Source organism: Camelus bactrianus, chromosome 20 (genome assembly GCF_048773025.1).
Source record: "Camelus bactrianus isolate YW-2024 breed Bactrian camel chromosome 20, ASM4877302v1, whole genome shotgun sequence".
Classification (NCBI taxonomy): domain Eukaryota; kingdom Metazoa; phylum Chordata; class Mammalia; order Artiodactyla; family Camelidae; genus Camelus; species Camelus bactrianus.
The window spans coordinates 31,787,974-31,811,547 of NC_133558.1; the positions used below are offsets into that span (position 1 = coordinate 31,787,974).

At 44.1% G+C, this 23,574-nt stretch overlaps 1 protein-coding gene across 3 annotated transcripts; it reads left to right on the forward strand.

The window, feature by feature from the left end:
- The first annotated feature begins 174 nt into the window (after window positions 1-174).
- Window positions 175-21,213, forward strand: LOC105083849 (adhesion G protein-coupled receptor F4). Of its 3 annotated transcripts, none has more exons than XM_045509303.2 (11): window positions 175-413; window positions 6,932-7,059; window positions 7,941-8,049; window positions 8,944-8,998; window positions 10,300-10,451; window positions 11,659-11,910; window positions 12,591-13,970; window positions 16,156-16,197; window positions 16,619-16,678; window positions 17,697-17,753; window positions 20,531-21,213. In XM_045509303.2, exons 3-10 carry the CDS (start codon window positions 7,963-7,965, stop codon window positions 17,742-17,744), a joined length of 2,076 nt encoding a protein of 691 aa, XP_045365259.1. In that variant the 5' UTR covers window positions 175-413; window positions 6,932-7,059; window positions 7,941-7,962; the 3' UTR covers window positions 17,745-17,753; window positions 20,531-21,213. The 3 variants fall into 3 exon arrangements, with proteins under 3 accessions (XP_045365259.1, XP_010972160.1, XP_045365258.1); XM_010973858.3 differs by having other exon boundaries at window positions 181-413; window positions 20,413-21,213; XM_045509302.2 differs by lacking the exon at window positions 175-413 and adding an exon at window positions 508-1,322 and having other exon boundaries at window positions 20,413-21,213.
- The last annotated feature ends 2,361 nt before the right edge of the window (window positions 21,214-23,574 follow it).

The following is a 23,574-nucleotide window of genomic DNA, read 5'->3' on the forward strand; positions in this document are numbered from 1 at the left end:
CCGCACCGCGTTCTGATCAGCCCCATGCAGTAGATGCAACAGAGTCTCATGATCATCTGAGATGAAGAGCAGCAACGAAAGGACAAACAAGTGACTCACGCGAATGGGTTTGCTTCAGACAAGAGAAACCTGTAATTTCTCTTAGGCGTGTCGGACGGACCCGCTGTGCGGTGAATCACAGACTTACACAAGCCTGGGAACCCAGGGCAGGGTTCCAGTTCTCACCCTGGCTTCTCACCGCAGGTGGCTGGTTTGCACGGGGGAGCCTCCTGGACTTACTTCCCTTTCAGATATGGAGAAGATGGGGACGGGGACCGTGGGAGGCGCCGGGGCGGGCCCGTGATGGGGGGCACGGTGGGGGGAAGCCGGCGCCGACCTTCCCGCTGGGCCGCTTGGTCTCCCGGATGGATGCCGTGAGTACACATGGCTCCCCAGCCCCTCTTTTCCCGTGAAGACAAGGTTGTTTCTGTATTCCAGAATGGGGAAAGTGTGTGATTTATGATGGGACTTTCTGGAGTGCTTGATTCTGCTGGAAGCTTCCCTAATGTTATTTAGAGATTGGCCAGCTCGTGGTTGGAGTATTTCCTAAGTCTCTTTTACGTTTGTTTTTCTTTAAAAAGTCATTTGCCAGGCTGTAAATGGCTCACTCCTAAGAGTGAAAGTTCAAAGCACTTTGTCAGGCAATTAGACTCTCTGTGACCGTCTCCTTTGCTTGATAAACTGGATGAGAAAACTAGCTTTTGATTCGCTTCCTTTAGGCTGAGTGTAAAGCTAGGGGTTTTTTTTTGGTCTTTTTTCCCCCTCCTTTTTCAGTTTTATTAGGTAGAATTATAGTAGCTTCTTCTCTTACTAGGGCTGTCTTTATGTCAACTTCAAAGGAAACAGTTCCTCCAGTTACTGCTAAAACCTTTTTGCAAAGGCATCTCCCCTCGTTCTGAGTGGCCAACACTCTGCTGCTCGGCGGGCTACGTTCCTTATGCTCTGAGGACAATTGTGGGAGCTCTACAGTGTGCATCCTCAGGGGCTGTATTTTCAGTGTCTGCCCTCCAGCGAGCTTTCTTTATGGACCAGAGCAGTTGCTTGACATACCAGTTTCTTTAAAATCATGTAAGTATCGAGATAGCTGGTGAGACGCTGGGAGCTTTCCAACTGTGAGATTATGTGATTCTTCAAACTTATCAGAATTTGAATTCAGACTGCAGTTCTCAGAGAAGCTACTGAGCTACACAGAGACCTGGCTAGATGCGATCTAAAATAGCCAAGGGTGAGGTGTTCATGATTCCAGCAGATCCTTCGTGTCTAACAGCTCATCCAGTGAACCAGTGAGTACATTCTGTTGCTGAGGCCAAGAAACACCCAAACAACTTGGTTAGCCCTGGCTGTGTAATCAGAGTTCTAATTACACACAGTTACAAAATTAGGCTGAGGGGAGCAAAACAAACACACACACGTCCCCCCAAAAGTGGGTCACTTAACGCTTAAGTTCCGCATCCTCCAGTTAACCTTTCTGAATCTGTCCTTCCCATCAGTGGGATTGGCCAAGGAATACGAGGTGAGGTGCTGTCTAAAAAGTCAGCTGGCGAGCAAGGCTAGGTCCTCCCTCTCACCTTGGGGTGAAGTTCAGTGGCGAGGAGCACTTTGGGAAAGTGTCCCCTTAGTTTACAAACATTTCCACCCAGCTCACCTGGGGGTGTTTTGCATGCAGAGGTTTGAGAGATCACGCCTTTCCGTGCATTCCTTCCTGCCTGACTGTGGTTACAGCTCCCAGGCTGTACATCCTACTAATTCCTTTGACAGTCTGGATGCTAGCCCTCGCTCAGCCTGTCCAGACAGGCGGGGAGCACTCCGTTCAGGTGAGTCACCTGCTGCAACTCCTCTAGCACCTGGTATCAGAGATACATTCCAGGACCCAGGGAAGATTAATTGTACTTTTGAATGCCAACTCATTTAGAAACTCAGCTCCAGGTACAAAGGAACATGGGACAAATAGGAGGTGGTGTTTAAAAACAGCCAGCGAGTTCTGGGTCTGTCCAGGGAAACGGGGCTTTATGATTTCCGACTCTGTGGACACAGCATGGAGAGACACCTGCCCTGTCATGCCCGTGGCAGACATGGCCAATCTGGCAGTGCGTTCTTTCCTGCTGAGCCGAGAGGGGACCTTGCATCCTTTTACACACCAGGCTCCCGGTGGTACAACAAGGTGGAGGTCCATTAGCCTGGGTGCATTTTTACTTCAATCACCAGGTTCCAAAATGATCTAGCCTTGCAAATGGGCTCATATGCTCCTCTAAGACAGGAACGTTGCCTTGTGATTTTACAACAAAAACTTGAGAAGCTGGCACCATTCACACCTTTATTCATTTATCCACCAGATGTTTATGGAGTGTCTGGTATACACCTTGTGCTCTGCTGGATGCTGGGGACAGAGAAGTGTCCTTCTGGGTTTACCTCCCAATGATAACCCAATTTTTCCACTAGGTGCAGCCTACTTCCTCTGGGGCTGAGAGACTAAGCCTTGTGCTCTGCTGACTCCTTGTCATTAGGGCTCAGAGCACAGGCAGTGGTGTGGGAAATGCTTATGCTGTGATCTCTCCAGAGAGCCAAACCCCGAGAGGCAGTCCCTCTGGGACTTTAGGCTGAAGCTGCACTTCCCTTGAAGCCTCTGAGGGCAGCAAACCAGATCTTCTCTCTCTCTCTCTCTTTGAAGTCATCACCACATTAGAGCAGAGAGCTTGGCTTCCACTCAGCCACCTAGAATGGCTGTGTATTATTAAGTGAGAAGCCAAAGTGGATGATAGTAGGTAGTTCACATCCTTCGTAAGGATGTGCAGAGAGAGGCAGGTTGTGGGAAGGGGGATGAAGGATTTGGAACTTTTCTAGTTCCTGAGAAGCTGTCACTCCAGATTGCTTGTTGCTTTTATCTCTGAAATAAGGCTCCTTTCATATCCTTTGGGAACAAGATGCGGAGCTGCCTTCATCGGGTGGCTGGTGTAGAAGCGGAGGGAGTTTCCTTGTAAATGTCACGTAGCTACTTGGTTACCTGCTTAGCACTAACAGCCTCAAGTAGAGTTCTTTGGCGCCACGTTTTCTTTTCCTCCCTTTGATTCTCCATTTCGGAGTCTGTGGTTCTCTCCCTGGTGATCAGCCCAGACTTCCGAACGCCCGCCCGGCATCTGTGCCTGCCTTCCCTCCCTCTCCACCCTGAGCATCACGTCCTGTTGCAGGGTAATTCTGACTCGGAAAGTCTACCTGTCCACTGCCTCCTTCTTTCAGGACACACGAAGGCCAGGACTATGACTCTCTGCTGGGCTACCTGGGGGCATGGTGTGGGTGAATTAAAGGAGCTCCCAGGAAGGTATTAACACAGGACTGGCATGGGGCAGGGGGTCCCACAAAGGCATGTAAAGCCTGAGTCTGGAGAGATTAATATATTCCACGATAACACACTGTCTTTGAATAGCAGCCTTAAATCCCCCCAAAGCACTTCTGATGATCAAGTAAATCTGGTAAAACCTGGGTGATGGTCTTGTCACTTCAGGAGCTCTCAGAACTCTGCTATGTGAATGTATGTGTGTGAGGGGGTGGTGATGGCGGTGCACAGTGTTTCCCAAACTGATTGGGCCAGGGGACCCCTTAGTCTTTTATAGACCAGTGATTCACAGAAACTCACTTCAGGACACAATGCCTTGGGCCAAATCCAATAGACATCAAATTCTGTATTGCTTGCCCACTAAGAGTAGAGCAGACAGATTTCCCGAATTCACAGAACAACGAAGTATACAAATGTCCTCAGTGCTGTTTTTTCTTTCATCCTTTTTCACTTTACTTTTTGGTACCTGTGACAAACTGTTGTCAAACAAGTGGAGGATATTATGCGTCCGTCCCAGGATAAACATACATTGTTGCCGCATGATTCTGTCAGGAGCATTGCTTACTTTTTTCACATCCCTCCACTGCATGCTGGGATCTTGATTTAAGTAGCCAGGGACAGTTCTTTCCAACAAAGTGTTTTTCTGCCACCATCCCCAAGGGTTTATAGAAATGAGGGATTTTATGAAGCCGCACAACTTTGTTGATAAGTTGAACTCTCTGTAGAACCAGAAGTCAGTAAATAGCATAAAGGTAATTTAAGCATCCTTTTCAGAGAATAACTCTGGATTTTCCGTGTAAGGTAGGACCCAGCACGGACCGCGGCCACTCTTCACTAGGAACAAGTAAACCCCTTGACCAGGCGAGCGTCCAGGCGAGCTGGCCTCGGTCACGTTCACATTTGAAAATTTCTTCTTTCAGTACTGTCTGTATATTGCTGATGTCCCTCTGGACAATTTAATGTTTAGATTTTGTGTCCTTGTTTTCCTCGTTTCTGCATTCAGAACCTAGGTTTCTTTTCTCATTCATCGGTACTGCCGTCTGAATGCCAGTACTGATGGGACAGTGAGAAGCTGAAAGCTGGGTTTGGGTGAAGGTCGGACCCTGGGGCAGGCAGGAGGCAGTGAGGGGCTGGAACTGGCTTGTACTGGCTCAGGAGGGCTGGCTGTTCTATTGTCAGGAATTTTGCAAACTGGTGGTATACATAGACATCTTAAAAATTAAAAATTAAATTATATAAATATACCCCTCAAGAGAATTTTCCATGTTGGTTGCATTTCAACTTGATGTTTGGACCATTGAGGTGGGACAACATGAACCCAGAATCAGAGATTCATAAAATGCTAGAGCTGGGAAATGAGACATGAGCTAGAAATGAGATTCTAGTCCAACCTGGTCATTCCATAGATGAGGAAACCAAGGTCCAGTGTACTTGGGAGCCTTGCCCCAAGCCACCCAGCCAATCTTTAGAATGAGCATTCTCCTTCTTTGGACTTTTTCAGTGAACCACACCCCCTTGAATTAAAGTGTCTGTGATTTATAGATCTTGAAGCTGAATTTTGACCCAGCTATCTGTTTTTTCAAGTACCAACAGAAATTGCCATCACTATTATATTAATTAGAAAGAAGTCATTTACTCAACCAACAGTTTCTCCATAAGAGGTACTTTCCTGAAAACAGATAAATAAACTGGACACATTAAGATTTAGAATTTATGGTCAGCTAATACTGAGTGTGACTTTTTGTACCACAGTCCATCAATTCTAAGATAGGCATTTGTTTTTCACCTTTGAATATTTCTGAAATTGGAATGTATTGTACAATCAGTGGCATGTCAGGGTTTAACTGGCAAGTTTTTTCTTCTACTTTCTTAGTGGACATAAAAATAATGATGTTGCTTACAATGTTAGATTCAGTGAAGTACGATCACTTAATTCTGCGTAGCTGTGTCAGTTTGGGCATTTCCTGTTTTTATTTTTGCATGTTTGCCGTTAGTCAGGCATAAACATGAAGGTAAATACATGTGCATTTTTGTCAATGCCATAACTCATTGCCATCGCTATTACTTTTTTCCCCCTATTTAGAATGCATTGTTAAGTGCAACCAATGGATCTAAATTAATGAATCGTTAAGGATAAGATGTGAATATTAAAAACTCAAGGAGAAGCTTACTATACGTAGACATTGTGCGAGGTCTTAGAGAGGCTCTTCATTTGTATCTGCAGAAATTTTTCAGTTTGAAATTATGCAAAACTCAAAGTTCACTCTAATTATTAAGTCTTTATCAATAGTTAATCAAAGAATGTGTGCTTCCCCTATTCTGTTTATATAATATCAACCTCTGATCTGTGTTTGCTATCTTTTGTTTTTAATGGAGGCACTGGGGATTGAACCCAGGACCTCATGCATGCTAAGCGTGCACTCTACCACTGAGCTACACCCTCCCTCCTTCAACCTCTGATTACGGATTATGCTGGGCAATGCTTCTGTTTATTTTTAAATTCTTCATTCTCAGAGCTCTTAAGCTGTCCTCACTGTCTGCTCTGCAGGAAACTCTGGCTTTTGGTCTTAGCCAACACCTGAATTCTGCTGGGAGGAAATCCCTTTCCACTCTTTTTGGCAAGAAGAGAAACTATCTGACTGGGGCGAACCTGAAAACACCTGTCCACCTGACTCATCCCCACCAATCAAACTGGGCAAAAATAAGAATGCTCTGACTCCTCTTGAGTAACATCATTAAACATTCTCTCCCCAACATTTGTAGTAACTGAAGGAAATTTTACAAGTAATTATCATACCAAACAGTATGTGGGTTACATACACCAGACTCTAAGAACATGAATGATCAAGTAGCAAATTAATTAACCAAAAATAACCAATTGTGCTGAGTTCAAAGTTTGTGTTTCATATGATTATGCTTATGATTTTGTATCACATATATATGTCTGCTAGTAAAATTTTTCTTAGTTTATGTGAATCATGAAATGTATCATCATTTCATAACGTCCCACAAAGAGCAGAGTGATCTATAGAAAATGTCATGGCTATTGGATCCTTTACTCTTGAGACACCTTTAGGAACTACGGACTTAGAGGCCTTAGCATTGGATGGGGGAAAATTTTTGGACTCCGTAAATCACATCACACTGTATCACTAAGCCAAATGCCTGACTTTCTTCCAGCAAGATTAGCTTTAAGCAAAGTCCCTATTTTGAAAACAATGAAGGATAAAAGTGACCCTTCTCCTGAAGACTTAGACAGCAGGCATTATTATAAATATCTCCCTTTGGCTGTCCTTCAACCATTTCACTGCGCATTTCAAATGATGCTCCCCAGGTGGAGAAGAGTTGAATTTACTCATCAGTCTGAGTTGGTCATCAGTTGGTCCTGAATGTAGGTATCTTTTCTCTCCGATGTACTGGGGGAAGGAGATTTCAATAGGATTGTGAAGAGGAAGAAAGAGAAAGGATGGAATTGACAAACTTGGTGAGAGAAGTGAACAATTTTTGACTTGCTAATAAAAGTGAATCTTATAGTAACTATTTCTGTTTTTCCAATTGCAGGTTACAATCCCCTAGAGGGCTGTGAATTCAATTTAGTGGGTGGCAACCAACGTTTGAGAGAACGTCAGGTAGAATAAAGTGGGATACAAGATAAAAATCATGGATATGTCAGAGTGCCTTGCTTCCAGGTAAGAAGAATAGCATTTTAACATAGGAGTTTTTAAAATATAAAAATTATGTACTTTTTAGTTTTTATATGGATGCCTGTATACATAACAGTGCGTGCTCCGGTAGCAGACAATAGTGTATATTCATTTTATTTTAAGTTACTTGACTCTATATGCTTGGAGCACCACTTGGGACAGTGGTTCTCAACTCAGGGCAGTTTCTCCCCCAGGGCACATTTGGCAATGTCTGGGGATATTTTTGACTGTCATAGCTGGGAAGAGGTTAGCTCCTGGCATCTTGTGGGTAGAGGCCAGTGCTGCAGAGGACAGTCCCTAACAACAAAGAACCATCCAACTTGGCCATCAGCCCTGCTAGAGATTAAGAATTGCTCTCCAGCTGGATCATCTGGGTTGAGCTCTTGGCTACACCATGTTTTATCTGAGTGATCGTGGGCTCATAATTGCTCCATGCTTTATAATTTAGTTTCTCCTTTGAAAAAAAAAATGAATATAGTGATAATATCTCAAATCATATGATGAAATGAGTTAGTGCAAAGAAAGTGCTTAGTACAGTGGTTGGAAAATGGAAGTTCTTGATAAACGTTACTATTAAAGGAACTTGTGGATTAAATAAGAAGAGATGATGCTTCAGTGAACATACGTCTTTCCTGGTGCTCCTGTCATTCCTGACTGTTGTTTGTAGAAAGGTCAACAGTTGATAGAAAAATCTTTCCTTTTTTTTTCACATTTTAGCTGGCTTGAAGTAGATATTGGTGTCCTTCCCCGAGGCAGGTCGTTTGGGAGTGAATATCTCAGAGCATCCAGTGGGCTCCCGAGGGGCTGGTTGGTCAGCTGAGTATCGTGTTAATCACGTGGGGCTGCCACTTCCTCCTCTACTGCAGGTGAAGGTCCTCACATGTGAAAATGAAGTCCCAGGCAATCATGGTTTGCTGTGTAATGCTATTTCTGGCCACAGAATCTTCTCATCCTAGAACCAAGATCCACATAAAAGTAAGTTTGGTCCATTCTTAATACAATCCCGTGAGAAATCTGTCAGTTCTCTGAAAGGACTAGATTTATGGTAAATAATGTTGTTACTTAAAAGAAATTTTCAAATGACTATGCTTTTACCCTTACTGATTAGCTTTCCAGAGACAGGAACCAAGAAAAGTGGAGAGGTGGCTGGGACTGGCGACAGGATAGCACGGTTGTGACAGGGCGCAACAGTACAGTAGAAAGACCACTTTGCAAGCAGCTGAGTATGTGGGCAGGAAGGCAGCTGCTGGGAGGAGGAAGCACCAGCCTGGCAGTTCAGCCATTTAGGTTCAGACCTTAACTTTGCTTGTTAGTTGCACAAGTTGCTTCACTTCTCCCAGTCTTAATTCCCTTACCTGTAACGTGAAGGGTGTTTACTTATTTATGTATATTTTAGTCCCTTAGAGCCACAAAAAGAGTTTGTGATTCTATTATTGTAGCCTAGTGCTCATTCCTAGTGTCTGCTCATTTCTTCCTCCCCAAGGACACACAGTATCTGGCGGACCATTTTCATTCCGTGTCATTGTTACAGTTAATATAGGCAGGGAAGAGCTTTGCGCTAGAATGTCATCACTGTGCCCTCCCAGGATGCGCCAACTTTCTAACTTTTCCAAATGTATCCAATCCACTGACTTTAGAGCCCTGGTGACCACGTTCAGGTTTCCAGCCTTCACCAGGGGACGGCATGTTCTCCGTCAGGACTCGCACCCCTGTGTCCTTCTGCAAATTCCTGCAATGTGAGCTGCAGTTTTCTTCCTAGTCCTGAACACATTTTTTTTCAAATCGCCATGGAGCCTCTAAGTTGAGATGAGAGAGGAGAGCCCCACAGTAAAGAAGACCTTTATATAAAGTGAAATTTATGTTTTACAGGATGGAGATAAACTTCAAGGTCCTGAAGGAAAACCCAAGACTGGGAAGATGCAAGGTATGTGGCTACAGAATGTTCTTCTTCCATTGGAAGACTGGGCAGAAGAAAGGAAGGGCATTGATACTGCAAATCTGTCCCAAGACCATAAGATTTCAAGCAGAATAACAATCTCTAATAAGTTCTCAATGTTTACCAGTGTTAATAGATTTTCTTACAATTATATGTTTGTCCACGGCAGAGTCAATGTAGCGAGTTGGCAAATACTCACGTGTGTTTTAGACTAGGAGACAAGAGTGCATTTTAACACTCAGAAGGGAATATCTGTTTGAACTAATGAGCTAATGAGAGGTAGAAGAGGGGAGAGGATGGGATTCATTTGTTCCTTTACTCAAAGATATTTTCAGGATGCTTAAATATCTGCAACACTCTGGGGCTGAGAGGTCTGCAGAGGTGATATAACAGGTGTGATGTTGGCAAGACCGGTCACTCCCAAAAAGTGAGAGAGAAACTGTGGCGGCGTGATTAGTAGTAAGATAGTGAAGTCACATGGTTCTCACCCACACAGCGGTGACAGCTGGGTTCTGCACAGTCATGGCCAAGTATATTTTTGGTGGCAAATACCTCTCTACACAGATGTGGAACCGAGAAAGGAAAGGGGAGGGAAAGTAGTAACATTCATTGAGCATTTAAGACAACCCTGATCTAAGTGCTATATAAGATGCTGTCCCATCAGTGTTTGTAGCAAAATTATAGCATTACCTCCAAACCGTAGGGAGGAAGACACGGAGAAGCACTCAGTTTAAATAACTTGCAAAAACTGCTACACTTGGGTAGATGTCAAAGAAAGAGGCAAAGCCACTCATTCCCTTTCTCCATGAATGGAGTCATCCACAGCGCTGTCCAAGCCATAAATATGAGTGCATTTATTGATTCACAGCCAGTTGGTCACCTCATTGTATTTATTTCAACACCTTAATAGCTCTCAGCATTTTCTACTTCTTTCCATTAAAAAAAAAATAAAAAATAAAAAATTAAAGAATGACAGTGACCCAATAGGGGATGCTTTAAAAGGCTCCTGGGTGGGAATGGGGCAGAGAAGGATAACCACACCCCATAGAAAGGAGTAGGATCAAAAACGCTTAGGTCAGTTGCTTAAATGCCACAAAGCAAATAATTCCTCAGAACTCACACCTTTCTCTCTCCTTGGACTGAGCTTCACAGTCTGCCTGGCAGGTCTTACTCGCTATGAAGGACCCAGTTGAATGTCACCTCCGCTGGGAAGCCACCCCCCAAAGCCCCAGAATGAGTTAGATGCGGAAATGCTAATTAGGGCTTCTCTCTCTCCCACTGCCTTTCAGAGAAATGCCAAGGACTTTGCTCCACTTCTTCCAACTGCAGCCAGCCCTGTGCCCAGCACTTTCATGGAGAAATAGGATTTACCTGTAGCGGAAACAAGTGGCAAAAATCAATTGAAACTTGTACAAGCCTTTCTGTGGAAGCACTCTTTAAGGTGATGTGTTTACAATTTGGATATTTGCACATTTGCATATTTGCATATTCTACAAGAGCCTGTCCCCCCAGAACGGGTAGAGGCAATTTTCATGTTTGCTGCTTAGCCTGACAATAAGTCTCAGATCTGGGCTTGAGACATTCTACAGAGTGGCCTACGTTTGTGTCTTACCATTACTTCTTTACCCAGATTCTCAGCAGCTCTCCACAATCCCTGCTCTCTCTCTTTCTCCCTCTGAGAATCTTCTCTCAAAAAATATCTGAAACTCATTTACACAAGGATAAATACTTCGAGGTTAAGGTTTTAGCTCTGAAGATGGATTTGCATGACTCTTAGGCTAATCCATTAAGCAACTAAATTGTCTAGAATCAAATTCATTTTGATATATTTTTCCGGTGCTTTCAATCACTTGGCCAAAGGAAAGGAGAGATGTGTGACCTCGAGGGAGTAGAAATTCAGTGAATACAACAGATTTCAATTAAAATGAAAATATCCTTTCACTTAGTGACTATTTCTGCCTCCCCTCCAATCCTGTAGATGGACCCTGATCTCTTGAATCTCCTAAAATTTTAACAGTGCAGTCTGTCCCTTAGCATAGCTAATCACACAGATGTCCTTGTAGCTACAGTGGCATTTAAAAGGGAGTTAAATGAATAAATTATTGCTTTGGCTTGCCCAAAGTCCCATTCTGGGAAATTCTAGGTAAAGTTATGAAGAAATGAACAAATAACTTCTTCTAATTAGTGAACTCTAGACTTCTCGAAATCACAATGCCTTAGCACTCTGTGTTTGAACTGCCAACCTCCAAAAACCACTCCCCCATGAAATTCCACGTGGCTCCTCTTTAAAAAAATAAGTAAATGAAACAATTAGGCAAATTTTGTTTCTAGAGTTTCTCCATCTCTCTGGAGAAAACTCTCTTGTAATAACACTTGAGTTAAAATCACTGTCCTGAAAGCAAGTTCTGATAAGAAAGGTCAGTATCCTGATCTCTGTGGGAATTTGGGTGGAATCTCCTGTCTGTTTGGGACCCCATTTAATTTTTCCTTACTTCTCAGCACCTAAACCACTTTTTAGGACCATTTTGCCTCTTTGTTTGTTTTTCCCCTGTGGATTATTTGTGCCTCCAACTCCTTTTGTCTGACGTGTTAGGCGCTTAATTATATTTGAATGAAACAATTGTTTTTTTTAAAAAAAATAAAAACAGGGCTCAAATAGTGCATCACGCCTCTCCATCGCAGCACCATTTATCCCCCTGCACATTCTTGACTTTCGAGCTCCAGAGCCCATCAAGAGCGTAGCTCATGGCATCCGAAAGAACTGCCCACTTGATTTCGCCTGCATAGTTGATACTGTGAAGTCATCAGAAGCCACGTCTGGAAATATTGCATTCATAGTGGAGATACTGAAAAATATTTCTACAGACTTATCTGATAACGTTACCCGAGAGAAAATGAAGGTATTCTTTGTTAATTTCATTTTAAAAACTGACAATCTTTTTTTTTCCCCAAATCTTGCATTTTAATAGTTTCAAATGTGCTTTCTCAGGGGAAAAACTACAATAACCCCAGGAACCATCACAACAATTCATTTCAGTATTGGATATCAATTCATTCTAGTTTATGAAAGTTTTCAAGAAGTTAGAGCTTTTTTTTTAATACATGTTTTTGTACAGACTTAATATTTTCAAGAAACTATCACCTACTGATGGCTGTGAGCAAGACTGAGCCCGCTGTAGTGTTTCCAAAATTTTATTCTTGTGGAACGTAAATGTTCTGAGAAATGTGAGAAGTTCTATTTTTCGGTGGGTGACCTGGAGCACAGCAGTATAGGAACGCGGTTAAACAAAGCCAAACAAGTTTCCTTATGGCAGGACGTTTTAAGAGCTTTTAATGTGTTGATGAACTTTGGCACACTCAATGTATTCATGGATTTTGGCAAAAAAAAAGTTTATTTTTAGCATTCTTTTACTTTTCTCCCCTCTCTGCAGACTTACTAGTATGAGATTCTAATAAACAGAAAAGAAATATGTCAAATAATATCAAGCCGTTTGATCTTTAGTAGCTTCAGATTTTAGAAATCGATTTTCTACAATTATGTGTAAATCCTCAGTACGGTATCCGCTCTTCTCCATTGTAGAGCTACAGCAAAGTCGCCAACCACATCCTCGACCCGGCAGTCATTCCAAACTGGGCTTTTATTCCAGACAAAAATGCCAGCTCAGATTTGCTGCAGGCAGTGAATGCGTTTGCCAGGCGACTCCGCATCTACCATGAACCCGAGCACATCGTGGATGAACTGTTCATTCAGACGAAAGGATTTCCCATCAACCACAATACCCAAGGGAGAAGTTTCAATTTCTCCTCGAACGTGAGCAACACAACGGAGGGTATCCTAGGAATCGTAGAAATTCCCAGTCAGGAGCTGTGGAAGCTGCCACCAAATGCATCCCTAGCCATCAGCATCGCTTTTCCCACCTTGGGGGCCGTTCTGAAGGAAGCCCACTTGCAAGATGAGGATCTTCCCAGGCCCGTAAATGGGCTGGTCCTTTCTGTGATCTTACCAGAAGAACTGAAGCAAATCTTACTCACCTTTGAGAAGATCAATAGGCCCCGGAACGCCAGGGCGCAGTGTGTCGGCTGGCACTCCAGCAGAAGGAGGTGGGATGAGAGCGTGTGTGAAACAGCGCTGGATGTCGCGAACAGAGCAAAATGCCGGTGTAACTACACCAACGCTGTGACGTCTTTTTCCATTCTCATGTCCCCCAGATCCATAGACAACAAGGTCCTGGACTACATCACCTGCATTGGGCTCAGCAGCTCCATCCTGAGCTTGATCCTTTGCCTGATCATTGAAGCCACGGTGTGGTCCCGGGTGGTGGTGACGGAGATATCATACATGCGACACGTGTGCATCGTGAACATAGCTGTGTCGCTCCTGACCGCCAACGTGTGGTTCATCCTAGGCACCAACTTTAACAGAAAGGCCCAGGACTACAACTGGTGTGTAGCGGTGACCTTTTTCAGCCACTTTTTCTACCTCTCCCTGTTCTTCTGGATGCTCTTCAAAGCCCTGCTCATCATCTACGGAATACTGGTGGTCTTCCGGAGGATGATGAAGTCCCGCATGATGGCCATTGGCTTTGCCATTGGCTATGGGTGCCCGTTGGTCATCGCCGTCACCACAGTTGCTGTCACAGTGCCAGGGAGAGGCTACACGAGACACGGTGCCTGTTGGCTTAACTGGGACGACACCAAAGCCCTTTTAGCATTTGCCATCCCAGCCTTGGTCATCGTGGCTGTGAATCTTGTTGTGGTTTTGGTTGTTGCGGTCAACACTCAGAGGCCCTCTATTGGCAGTTCCAAGTCTCAGGATTTGGCCATAATTATGAGGATCAGCAAAAATGTTGCCATCCTCACCCCACTTCTGGGACTGACCTGGGGTTTCGGAATAGCCACCCTCCTGCAAGGCACTTCCTTGATATTCCATATCATCTTTGCCCTGCTCAATGCTTTCCAGGTAAGTTCCAAGAGGGAGACTTCTATTAATGAATACTAGTCATTAATATTGTGTCTATAAAATATTATCATTTTGTAATTTGGTATGCTAGCTATAAAAATGAAACATGGCTATGGCTTAAAAATATGGGACACAATATTCCTTCCATTTCCTTCCATGTCTTGGAGATATTTATCTGTGACATTTATCACCCTCTTGATTCTCCAGCTGGATTCAGATGATCAGGCTGGTTGAGTAGCAATCTCCTTTCTTCTCTCCTCACTGATTTACCTGCATCCCTCCTAAAGCTTCAATGTCAAAGGTTCAACTTCAAGGTCAATGAAGCTGATGTTCAACCTATAAAGGACGAGTCTTTGGCCAGGGATGTGTGAGGCTACACTCACATGTTATGCCTCAAAACAAGAACAATTGTGATCCTTTCTCAGGAAGTCTGGGGCTTCAACGAAGTTGTAGTCACATCTCACAGTGTGGAGAGAGGGGCCCTGCCACTCCCTGTGGGTGCTAACCAGCCAGGCAATCTCAGACCTCTTCCCCGCTGCTCTCTGTGAAATAAATGCACCTCATCACTCACAGAAATGGACCTCGGCACATGTTACCTGCTCCTAGGAAGGTCATTTTCCCTGGTCCTCAAACTTCTCATCTGTAAGATAAACATGGATCTATGACCGCCACTGTCTTTTCTTGCTTAACGTGCTTGGCTTGACAAGATCATTCCTCTAAAAGTTGTTTTCCTCCGTCCTGGCTACTCGGCTCGCCCTTCTGGGGAAGCTGTCGCTAGCCAGGCTGCTTTCCAACCCCGTGGGTCATGGAAAATGTGGCAAGATCATATTCTTAGTTGTGTTTTTAATAAGGGGTTGACCACGGTCACCTGCTGCCTGCTTTTGTAAATAGTTTTATTGACAGACAGCCACGCGCATTTGTTTACAACTCGCCTCCGGGCAGCTTTTGAGTGACAGCAGCAAAGATGAGAAAGTTGCATCAGACACTGTGCAGCCTGCAAAGCCTAAAATATTTATTATCTGCAAAAAAAATTTTTTTGACCTCTGCTTTAAGTAAAATAAACATAACTGCTTAATAAAGCGGCCAGGTATTCATATTCACACATCACCATTGCTCTATTTAAAAGCTTGATGCAAAATAATAGAGCTGACTTTAAAGGAATGCCGGCTCAGTTCAATCATATATATTTACTCATAATTCTTGAATAACTATGGAGGACATTTATGTCACTCTTCCCTTTGCATCGACTTAAAGAGGAAGCTTTGACTTAGGGTTGGTTTGGTTTGTCTTTTTAATCAGAGATTTTTGGACTCACATAAATCTCCCCAACTCTCAAAGCTACTCTGATTGCTGATGCGCTCATTCTGTTTTTACTTTGCAACTTAATTAAACCCCAGGAAGTTCTGTTCCGTGTTTCGTTTTTCAGATCATTTCTTTTTCTCTTTTCTTGATGGAAACAAATGTTCTAAACTCCCTTTGGTTACACACACTCCGCTTTCCCAAGCAAGGTTTCCCGGTGTCTCACATTTTAAAATCTCAGTCTTCTGCTCATTGTTTCTTCCCCATGAACCCATCCTTCCCTGGAAACTGGCTTCCCTTCCCTCTCATGGCAGGTTCTAGCTTTTTCTTGGACCTCAACTCTCACCACTTAAAAAGACTATCAATTAGTGTGACTTTACAGGTGACCAGATAATTTAAATGTGAAGAGACCCAGCCTTCCTGGTCTGCGGAAACTTTTCCTGCCAGCTCAGAGGTTCTAGCTGCCAATTTCTTGACTTTTCCTCTGAAAACAGACTAGAATACAAGCTTCATTTTCTCAAGACAACTTCCCTGATTGTGACTTTGCATTACAAGATTTCCTGTCACGTGTTTCTGTCATCCCGAGTAAGAGCAGCTGTATTAATATTTGGGAAGAAACAAACAGATTTAATAAAGTTGAAAACGATCCTACAGCTGTGACCATTCAATAAACACCACAACTGTCACGTACAATCGTGATGGTGGTCCTCCTTCCTGGAAGCAGGGTCAAAAATACCCATCCATGCATTTTTATCGGAATCAGCAGGAACTGACGTTTCTAATAGTTGGTGACTATCTCAGAAGGAATCTGGAAGAGGGGTATTAAGATAACAGTGGGGATATTGCCTGCAAAATGGTCCCTCATACTTTTTGACTTTTGCTACAGGGGTTCTTCATCTTGCTGTTCGGAACTATTATGGATCACAAGGTAATTTGAGTTTGCTTCACTCGTAAATGGTTTCCACATGCTTGAGGGGAGTGGGATGAAGCAGCCTTGATCAGAGGGTTGTTGAGTTTTTGGGGAGGTTTGTGTGTTAATTCAAGGCATCAGCTGTAAGGAGGAGAGGAAAGAACTATACCCTCCCATCTCCTGCTCTTTGTCAAGTCACCTGGAGGCTGTGTGTGAGCAGAGCTGGTGAAAAGCAGAAAAATCGTGACCGGAATTTTCATCTTAATCCTAAATCTAGTTGTAACGACACCTCACCTTTTATCCACGTCTTATGATTTGCCAAGCACGGTGCTAAGCCCCCTGCTGCTGCTTCTGCTAGGGTTACTGGTCTCAGAGTGTCAGGACACAGCTCTGGGCTTTGGGGAGGACCTGTGTTTCCTCACTGTCCTTGCTTCTTCAGATAAGAGATGCTTTGAGAATGAGGATGTCTTCACTGAAGGCGCCGTCAAGGGTAGCAGAGGTAAGTCTCTCCTTCTCAGTCTCAATACTGGAGGGTCAGTGTCCTCGGCAGAGTCAAGCAGAGGCAAATATTATCGCCTACTCTTCAGGATTTGTTAGCAAACAGAGTCATCAGGGCATACCTCCATTCATTTCTTCATTTCTTCATTCGTCACATTCCGAATATCCTGCTGAAGTTGAAGGTCAATGGAATATACCCTTCAAGGGTATTTTTCCATATTGGTTGTATTTCAACTTGATGTTTGGTCCATTGAGAACCATAAAATGCTATTCATAAAATGGTAGAGCTGGGAAATGAGACATGAGCTAGAAATGAGATTTTAGTCCAACCTCATCTTTCCACAGGTGGAGGAACTAAGGTCCAGTGTATTTGGGAGCCTTGCCCCAAGCCACCCAGCTTTAGAATGAGCATTCTCCTTCTTTGGACTTTTTCAGTGAACCTCACCCCCTTGAGCTGAAGTGTCTGCATATTTATAGATCTTGAAGCTAAATTTTGACCCAATTATCTGTCTTTCCAAGTACCGACAGAATTTGCCATCACTGTTATATTAATTAGAAAGAAGTCATTTACTCAATCAACAGTTTCTCCATAAGAGCCACTTTTTAAAAAAACAAACAAATAAACTGGACACATTGAGATTCAGAATTTACGGTCAGCTAATACTGAGTGTGACTTTTTGTACCACAGTCCATCAATTCTAAGATAGGCATTTGTTTTTCACCTTTGAATATTTCTGAAATTGGAATGTATTGTACAATCAGTGGCATGTCAGGGTTTAATTGGCAAGTTTTTTCTTTTTCTTTCTTAGTGGACATAAAACTAATGCTGCTGCTTACAATGTTAGATTCAGTGAAGTACGATCACTTAATTCTGCGTAGCTGTGCCAATTTGGGTACTTCATGTTTTCATTTTTGCATGTTTGCCGTTAGTCAGGCATAAACATGAAGATAAATATATGTGCATTTTTGTCAATGCCGTTATTCATTGACATCTAACTGTTACTTTTTCCCCCATTTAGAATGCATCGTTAAGTCCAACCAATGGATCTAAACTAATGCATCGGTGAGACTAAGAGGTGAGTATTAAAAATTCAAGGAGATGCTTCACTTGCAAGTTGCGACAAACTCCTCATGTCATCTCAGCTTATACGACCAAACCTTAAGAATTCTTTTCTCCTTTTTTCTGTCCTCAGTCATATCACACCTGCTCTGATACAGGATACGTCCTGCCATTTACAGCGCTCACACACCTTAATTCCGTCTTGCCAGTTGGTGGTGACACTTATAATGGCCCCATTGTTGGGAAGGAAGACTTAATGGGTTGGAATCACAGAGCAACAAGCCTGTCTCTCCCTAATGAAGTTGGGCCCTAGAATCATTCTTAAGGGGGTGGGGGTGGGGTTGTGGCAAATTGGCTATCTACTCGCGCCAACAACTGAGTCATATTTCTACAGAGGTGAAATTAGGGGAAAACACATACTGGGCAGCCGTGAGGGGGAGAATAAATCACAAAACGGCAGCCAGAAGCCCGAGAGGTCACAGGGGAATGTGGGCAGGAGTAATCAGTCCTGTGTGGGTTTGTCTTGGACAGGTTTTTGTGCCTTTCTGCATGGATGTAGACGAGTCCCAGATTTTTTTTTCAACACCACCTGGCAGTAGGCACATCCTTTTTTACATTCCTTTCCTTTCTGAGTCACGCCCAGATGTTGAGCAATGGGACCAAGCACAGTGTTGAAACAATCTCATGGAATCAAAGACACTCTGAGTTGGAAGAACCTTTAAGGGACCTCCTGTGCTACAGATCATAGAAACCTGACGTCATGCTGCTGTGAGATGTTGACACATGGTCCCAGGGAGAGGGAGGGCGTGGGAGGGCGCTGCATCATATACGTTGACTGGCATGTAGGGGGTGCTGTGAAAGCAGAGAGGAAAACACTGGTGTATTATCTTTAATAATCACCTTCACCTTTGGGTTTTTGTATTAGAACCTTGAAGGAGAGGATATAGGAGAACTGTAAGGAGTTACCTCCCCCAGTCTCTGCCCGTTCCTAGTCCATGTGGTTCCTCCTCAGTGGGACACCACTATAGCATTTATTGATCAGTCACTAATCAAGAGGTAGTTCAGATGACCTAGTAAAGCTGATCTTTCCATTCAGGTCCTAAGTTGACCTGTTTGGGGAAGCTTGTTAGACTGTGCCAGGTGGGGGAGAGAGAGCATCTCTAACCATTCTAGAGACGAGAGGCATGGCAAGTCTCTTCTCCAGCTGGGCATAGCTGGTTGGCTGTACTAAAAGTTGGAGAAAACCAGTAGAGGCCAAGATCAGAGACTACACTGCTTACTAGAATTGGGGAAGTACCCAAAGTTTGACCAGGCTGAGGAGGCAGTGGATGAAGGAGGTGGAAGCACACCATTGACCCTCCCCAAAGAAATCCTCCCCACAGAAAGCTGAAATTCTTCAACTTTCAACTTCTATTTTCAAAGCTGTGAGGTCAGGGATGGGCTGAGATTGCATTCTTTCAGCACGTCCTCCATGGGCTGGAAGTTTCTCGGTAATTGGGGGTTTTCCTCTTTCTACATCTGGACCCAGGAGGAGTCAGAAGTGCTCAGCACAGAGGGCGGCACCGTGGGACCGTGTTGGGGGCATTAGCGGGCAGGGACGTGAAGTTCATGATGAGTGATCCTTCCCCGTCCAGAATGGAGAGCTGGGAGCAGCAGGAAGGAGCAAGAAGCAGGGCTCCAGCCATGGGGTTCAGAGCAGGATTAGAGCTCAGGGGCGCGGGTGTCTGGAAGCCCAAGGCCAGGTGGGGACCCAGGGCAGGGCAAAACCACAGGGCAAAGGCGGTATTTCAGACCTTAAACCAGAACATAAAATCTTAGACTGAGGGGGTCTGGGGAGGCAGGCCAGTTTCCAAGGGGCAGAAAGGGGGCGGGAGGTCAGAATTGGACTTGTGCAGTATTGGGGCCCCATGTATCCCAGTGGAAACTCCACATATCTCAGTGACCTCAGACTTGGACTCTTCTTAGAAACAAGGTCGGGACAGGTGTGCCCGGGACCTCTGGAAGGAGAAGAGAGGTGTGGAAACGGGGCAGTTTTCTCCTAATTGGGAGATGCCATCCTGGGAAGCAGGGGAGGGAGGGGAAGTGCATTCTTAATACGAGGCCACAGCTGCACAGCGCCCTCTGCTGTTCATATGAAGGGCAGGCCTTTAATATGACCCCACAGCGCCTGACGTACCCAGTGTGTGAAATCAGCCTCTCCAGGACAGCGCCTCTGTTCTCAGAAATCTCTTCCATATTTTTGTTTATGACTAAAATTCACTTAAAAGAATTCTTCATTCCACATAGAACAAATATCCCGAGAGAAGCAACACCGTTTTCTTCGTAAAGATGCAAATTCAGAGCCTCTGAGTCATTCCAGAGACCAAGCTTAGATGGAGGAGGGAGAGGGGGCCCCCAGGGCAGGGAGTTTAGACTTGAGGGAGCATCATGGAGAAGGCAAACGGCACAGAAAAATAAAACTGGGAGAGTAGCCTTCCTACTGTGTGACCTTAAAGAAGGTACTCAATGCTTCTGTTCCTCCATTTCCTCATCTGTTTTATGGGGCTAGTAAGAGTTCAGGATTCACTGAGCCAATGCATTAAAAACTCATAGACTAGAGCCTGGTTGAAATTAAGCTGCCAGAACCTGCCAGCTGTTGTTCTTACTGTTCACCATGCTTTGACCTTTTTGCCCAGGCTGCCCACCCCTCACGGACGCCCTGTGTCCTGGACTGAGAGCTGTTCTCCTGGAGAAGGAGGCCGGAAGGCAGGCTGGAATGTGGAGGGACAGTCACGCTTCTTCTCTTCTTGCCAGGAGCAACTCCAAAGCTCTCAGTGTGGAAAAGTTTGCTGAGGAAAGACTGAGGAGAACATTTGGCGACTGAGCTTTCAAAAGGTGGATCTGCTGACCGTTTGATCCTCCCATGATCTGCAAGAGCCTTGGTCAACGTTGGCAACATTAAGGCCCAACCCGCAAGTCACCTGACGTCCTCCACAAGCCAGCGAATGTTGGATCCTTGTAGGCGTTGGTTCATTTTACCCCCAAGGCCGGCTCTGTGATTCCATGGACTCAGCCACTCATCTCTCTGCGTGGATCTTGGGTGCTTTGGGGGACCAGGGCTGGATCCATGTTCAGGGATAGGTTGGGGGTAGGAACAGGAGGAAGGGTGGCAGGGGACATGCTGAAGCTACTTTGGAGATGGTTAAGTCATGGTAGGTTTCCTAAGGGTAGGGAACAGAAGGAAAACACTAGGACTTTTCCATGTGTTTGCTTTTTCACTCTATTTTAGACCTTGCACAAAATAATTTAGCTCCTGGGACCTTACTTTCCTCACTTGTGAAACAGAAAAAATATTCTTGTAGGTATTATTATTTGTATGTGCATGTGTGTGTGTGTGTGTGTGTGTGTGTGTGTAGGAGACTGTTTAAACCATTCTATATGTAAAAAAGATGCTGATTGTTATTTTAGAAATAAAGTGAAAATATTTTCTTTCCTGACTCCAGCATCCAGGAGAAAACCTTGGGCAAAAATACCTCAGCCCTGAGCAACTCAGCTTGAAGATAAAGTTTCTCCCAGGAGGTATGCCCTCTTGGGGATTCTCATCTTTGGACACAGCTCACTGACTCAGTGGTTGTCCCCCACTGAGAAACCCATCTGCACCTGCATTTTGTGCTCAGGTGGTATTTTATCATCATTTCCCACCTTCCCACACGCCACTCATTCCTTTAAGAGGTGCAGCTAAAAGTCTGCATTTCTACCAAAGGGATGGCTTTTACTTGGTGTTTGGTTTCCCAGCCCAACTCAAGAGGTAACAATCTGCCGAGGGAGTGGGGAATTGGTTTCCAAAGAGCTACAGGATCTTTGGGACACAGTCAAGAAGTGGCATCACTAAAAGAGGCAACCAGAGAATGGAGCTCATATCCCAACCCCATTCATACGGCTCCGTGGGTTAGTAGTGAGACCAGTGCCCTGTGCTGAGGTCCACTTTGCAGAGCCAGAACCCTGAGTGCCCCTTGGAGGCTGTCCCATGTCCTGGCGGGAGCCCTGCTCCATGGGTCAGTCCCTTGGAATCGACTGTCACTGCCGTCACTGCCTTCGTGTATTTTGCCTGCTGCCCACTGAGGGGCACCGAAGCTCCTCAGACAGTGCTCTCTTGGGTCCCATGTCAGTCTCCAGGCGCCCAGCCCTTCTGGACTCTGGGGGTCAGGGAGTTACTCACTCCCTGTGGGGCTCGTCCAGCTTCGCTTCCCCATGAGCCTCTTCTGCTGGGGTCTCAGAATACGTCAAGGAAGAGCAGCTCCTTCCGTCCAATTCCAGCCTTACCATCCTGCATCCTCTCACTGCTCTCCAGGCCAGCCACTAGAAGGGCCTCCAGAGAGAAGTCCTTAAAAATAACAAGCTCCCCCATTAGGGTATTTTTAAACAACCACCACCCCAATATTTTATTTATTATTTTGTTGTCACCGATGTGTACAGCAGGAGTCTCCAATACGTAACGGACCTACTTGGACTCTGGTGTCTTTCCCTAGCCGAGTCCACTTGATCTTAAACAAGAGCAAGTCTGGTCTTAGGATATTACTAAATTAGCCCATTTTATCTTCACAAGAACTGTAAGAGGGAGCCATTATTATCTCCATTTTACAGATGGAGATAATGTGACCTGGGTCACACAGACAGGAAGGGGCAGAGTGAGGTTTAGAACCCCAGTCAGCCTGACTTTTCTGTATTAATCCTCCCCTTGTGCTATGAGAGTCTAAGTATAATTTGTCAATTTACACAAAACAGCCTGTTGCATTTTGGTTAGAATTACATTGACTCTACAGGGAATTCATAACTTTGCAAGATTATGCCTCCTAATTCGTTAATATAGTTTGTCCTCCCATGATAGTTTTTTGGCCCATGGGTCTTCTTTAATTTCTCTATGTGTTTTGGAATTTTCTGTGTAGGTATCTTGCACTATTTTCATTAGATTTATTCTTAGGAGTTTTGTGTTTTTTGATATTTTTGATATCATTGAAAATTTTTCTGATTGTTTTTTGCTTTTAGGTAGATATTTAAAAAAATGATCCTCGTATATTTTTCCTACATCCAGCAACCTCGTGAGATGTATTTCTATACTCTGATAGCTTATCTGTAGACTTTTTTAATGCATAAAATCTAGTTATATGCATATAAAGACAGTCACCCTTTTTTCTAATACTTACATCTTTTCTTTTTCTTGCCCTACTCTTCTGACATTATTTCATTATCTGAATAAATGAAGGATAATGAGGTTGTCATAAGATACACTTTCTCTTGTGAAATTCACAAGTTTCTGTTGTCTTTACCATATTATACCTTGAGGCCTGTTCAGCTCTGGCCCTTACATAGTGCACACTCTGATGTCAGCCAGAGCTAGGAGTGGGTGGTACCCAGAGTTGCTAAGCACTGGATCTGTGCAGCTCAATGACAGCATCGCTCTCTGACTCATTTATTAGTAAGGGTTTCGTTCTATTATTCTCCATAGCTCACAGGAGACTTAGCACTGCTGTGTGTTTATTTGGTTTTATTTCTTCATGCACAGACAGCACCTCCGAAAAGAGAGAAAGTGAGAGATTGAGTATAATTGCTAAGAAGTGTATAATTGCTAAAAAAACTGAGGTTTTTTTAGTTAATACAAAACTTTCTCCAGTATGTCATCCTCACCTAGCATGCCGATGTGATTGTGCAGTTCTGAAGAAACAACTGAGATGTGGAACTTGATAGTTCTTCCTATTTATCTGTCTATTATATATCTACGTCCAGGAAACAGATAGTTTCAAGCCTTGTACTCAAGTATGTGAGACAGAAGATTTTAAACAAAAATATATAATACAATA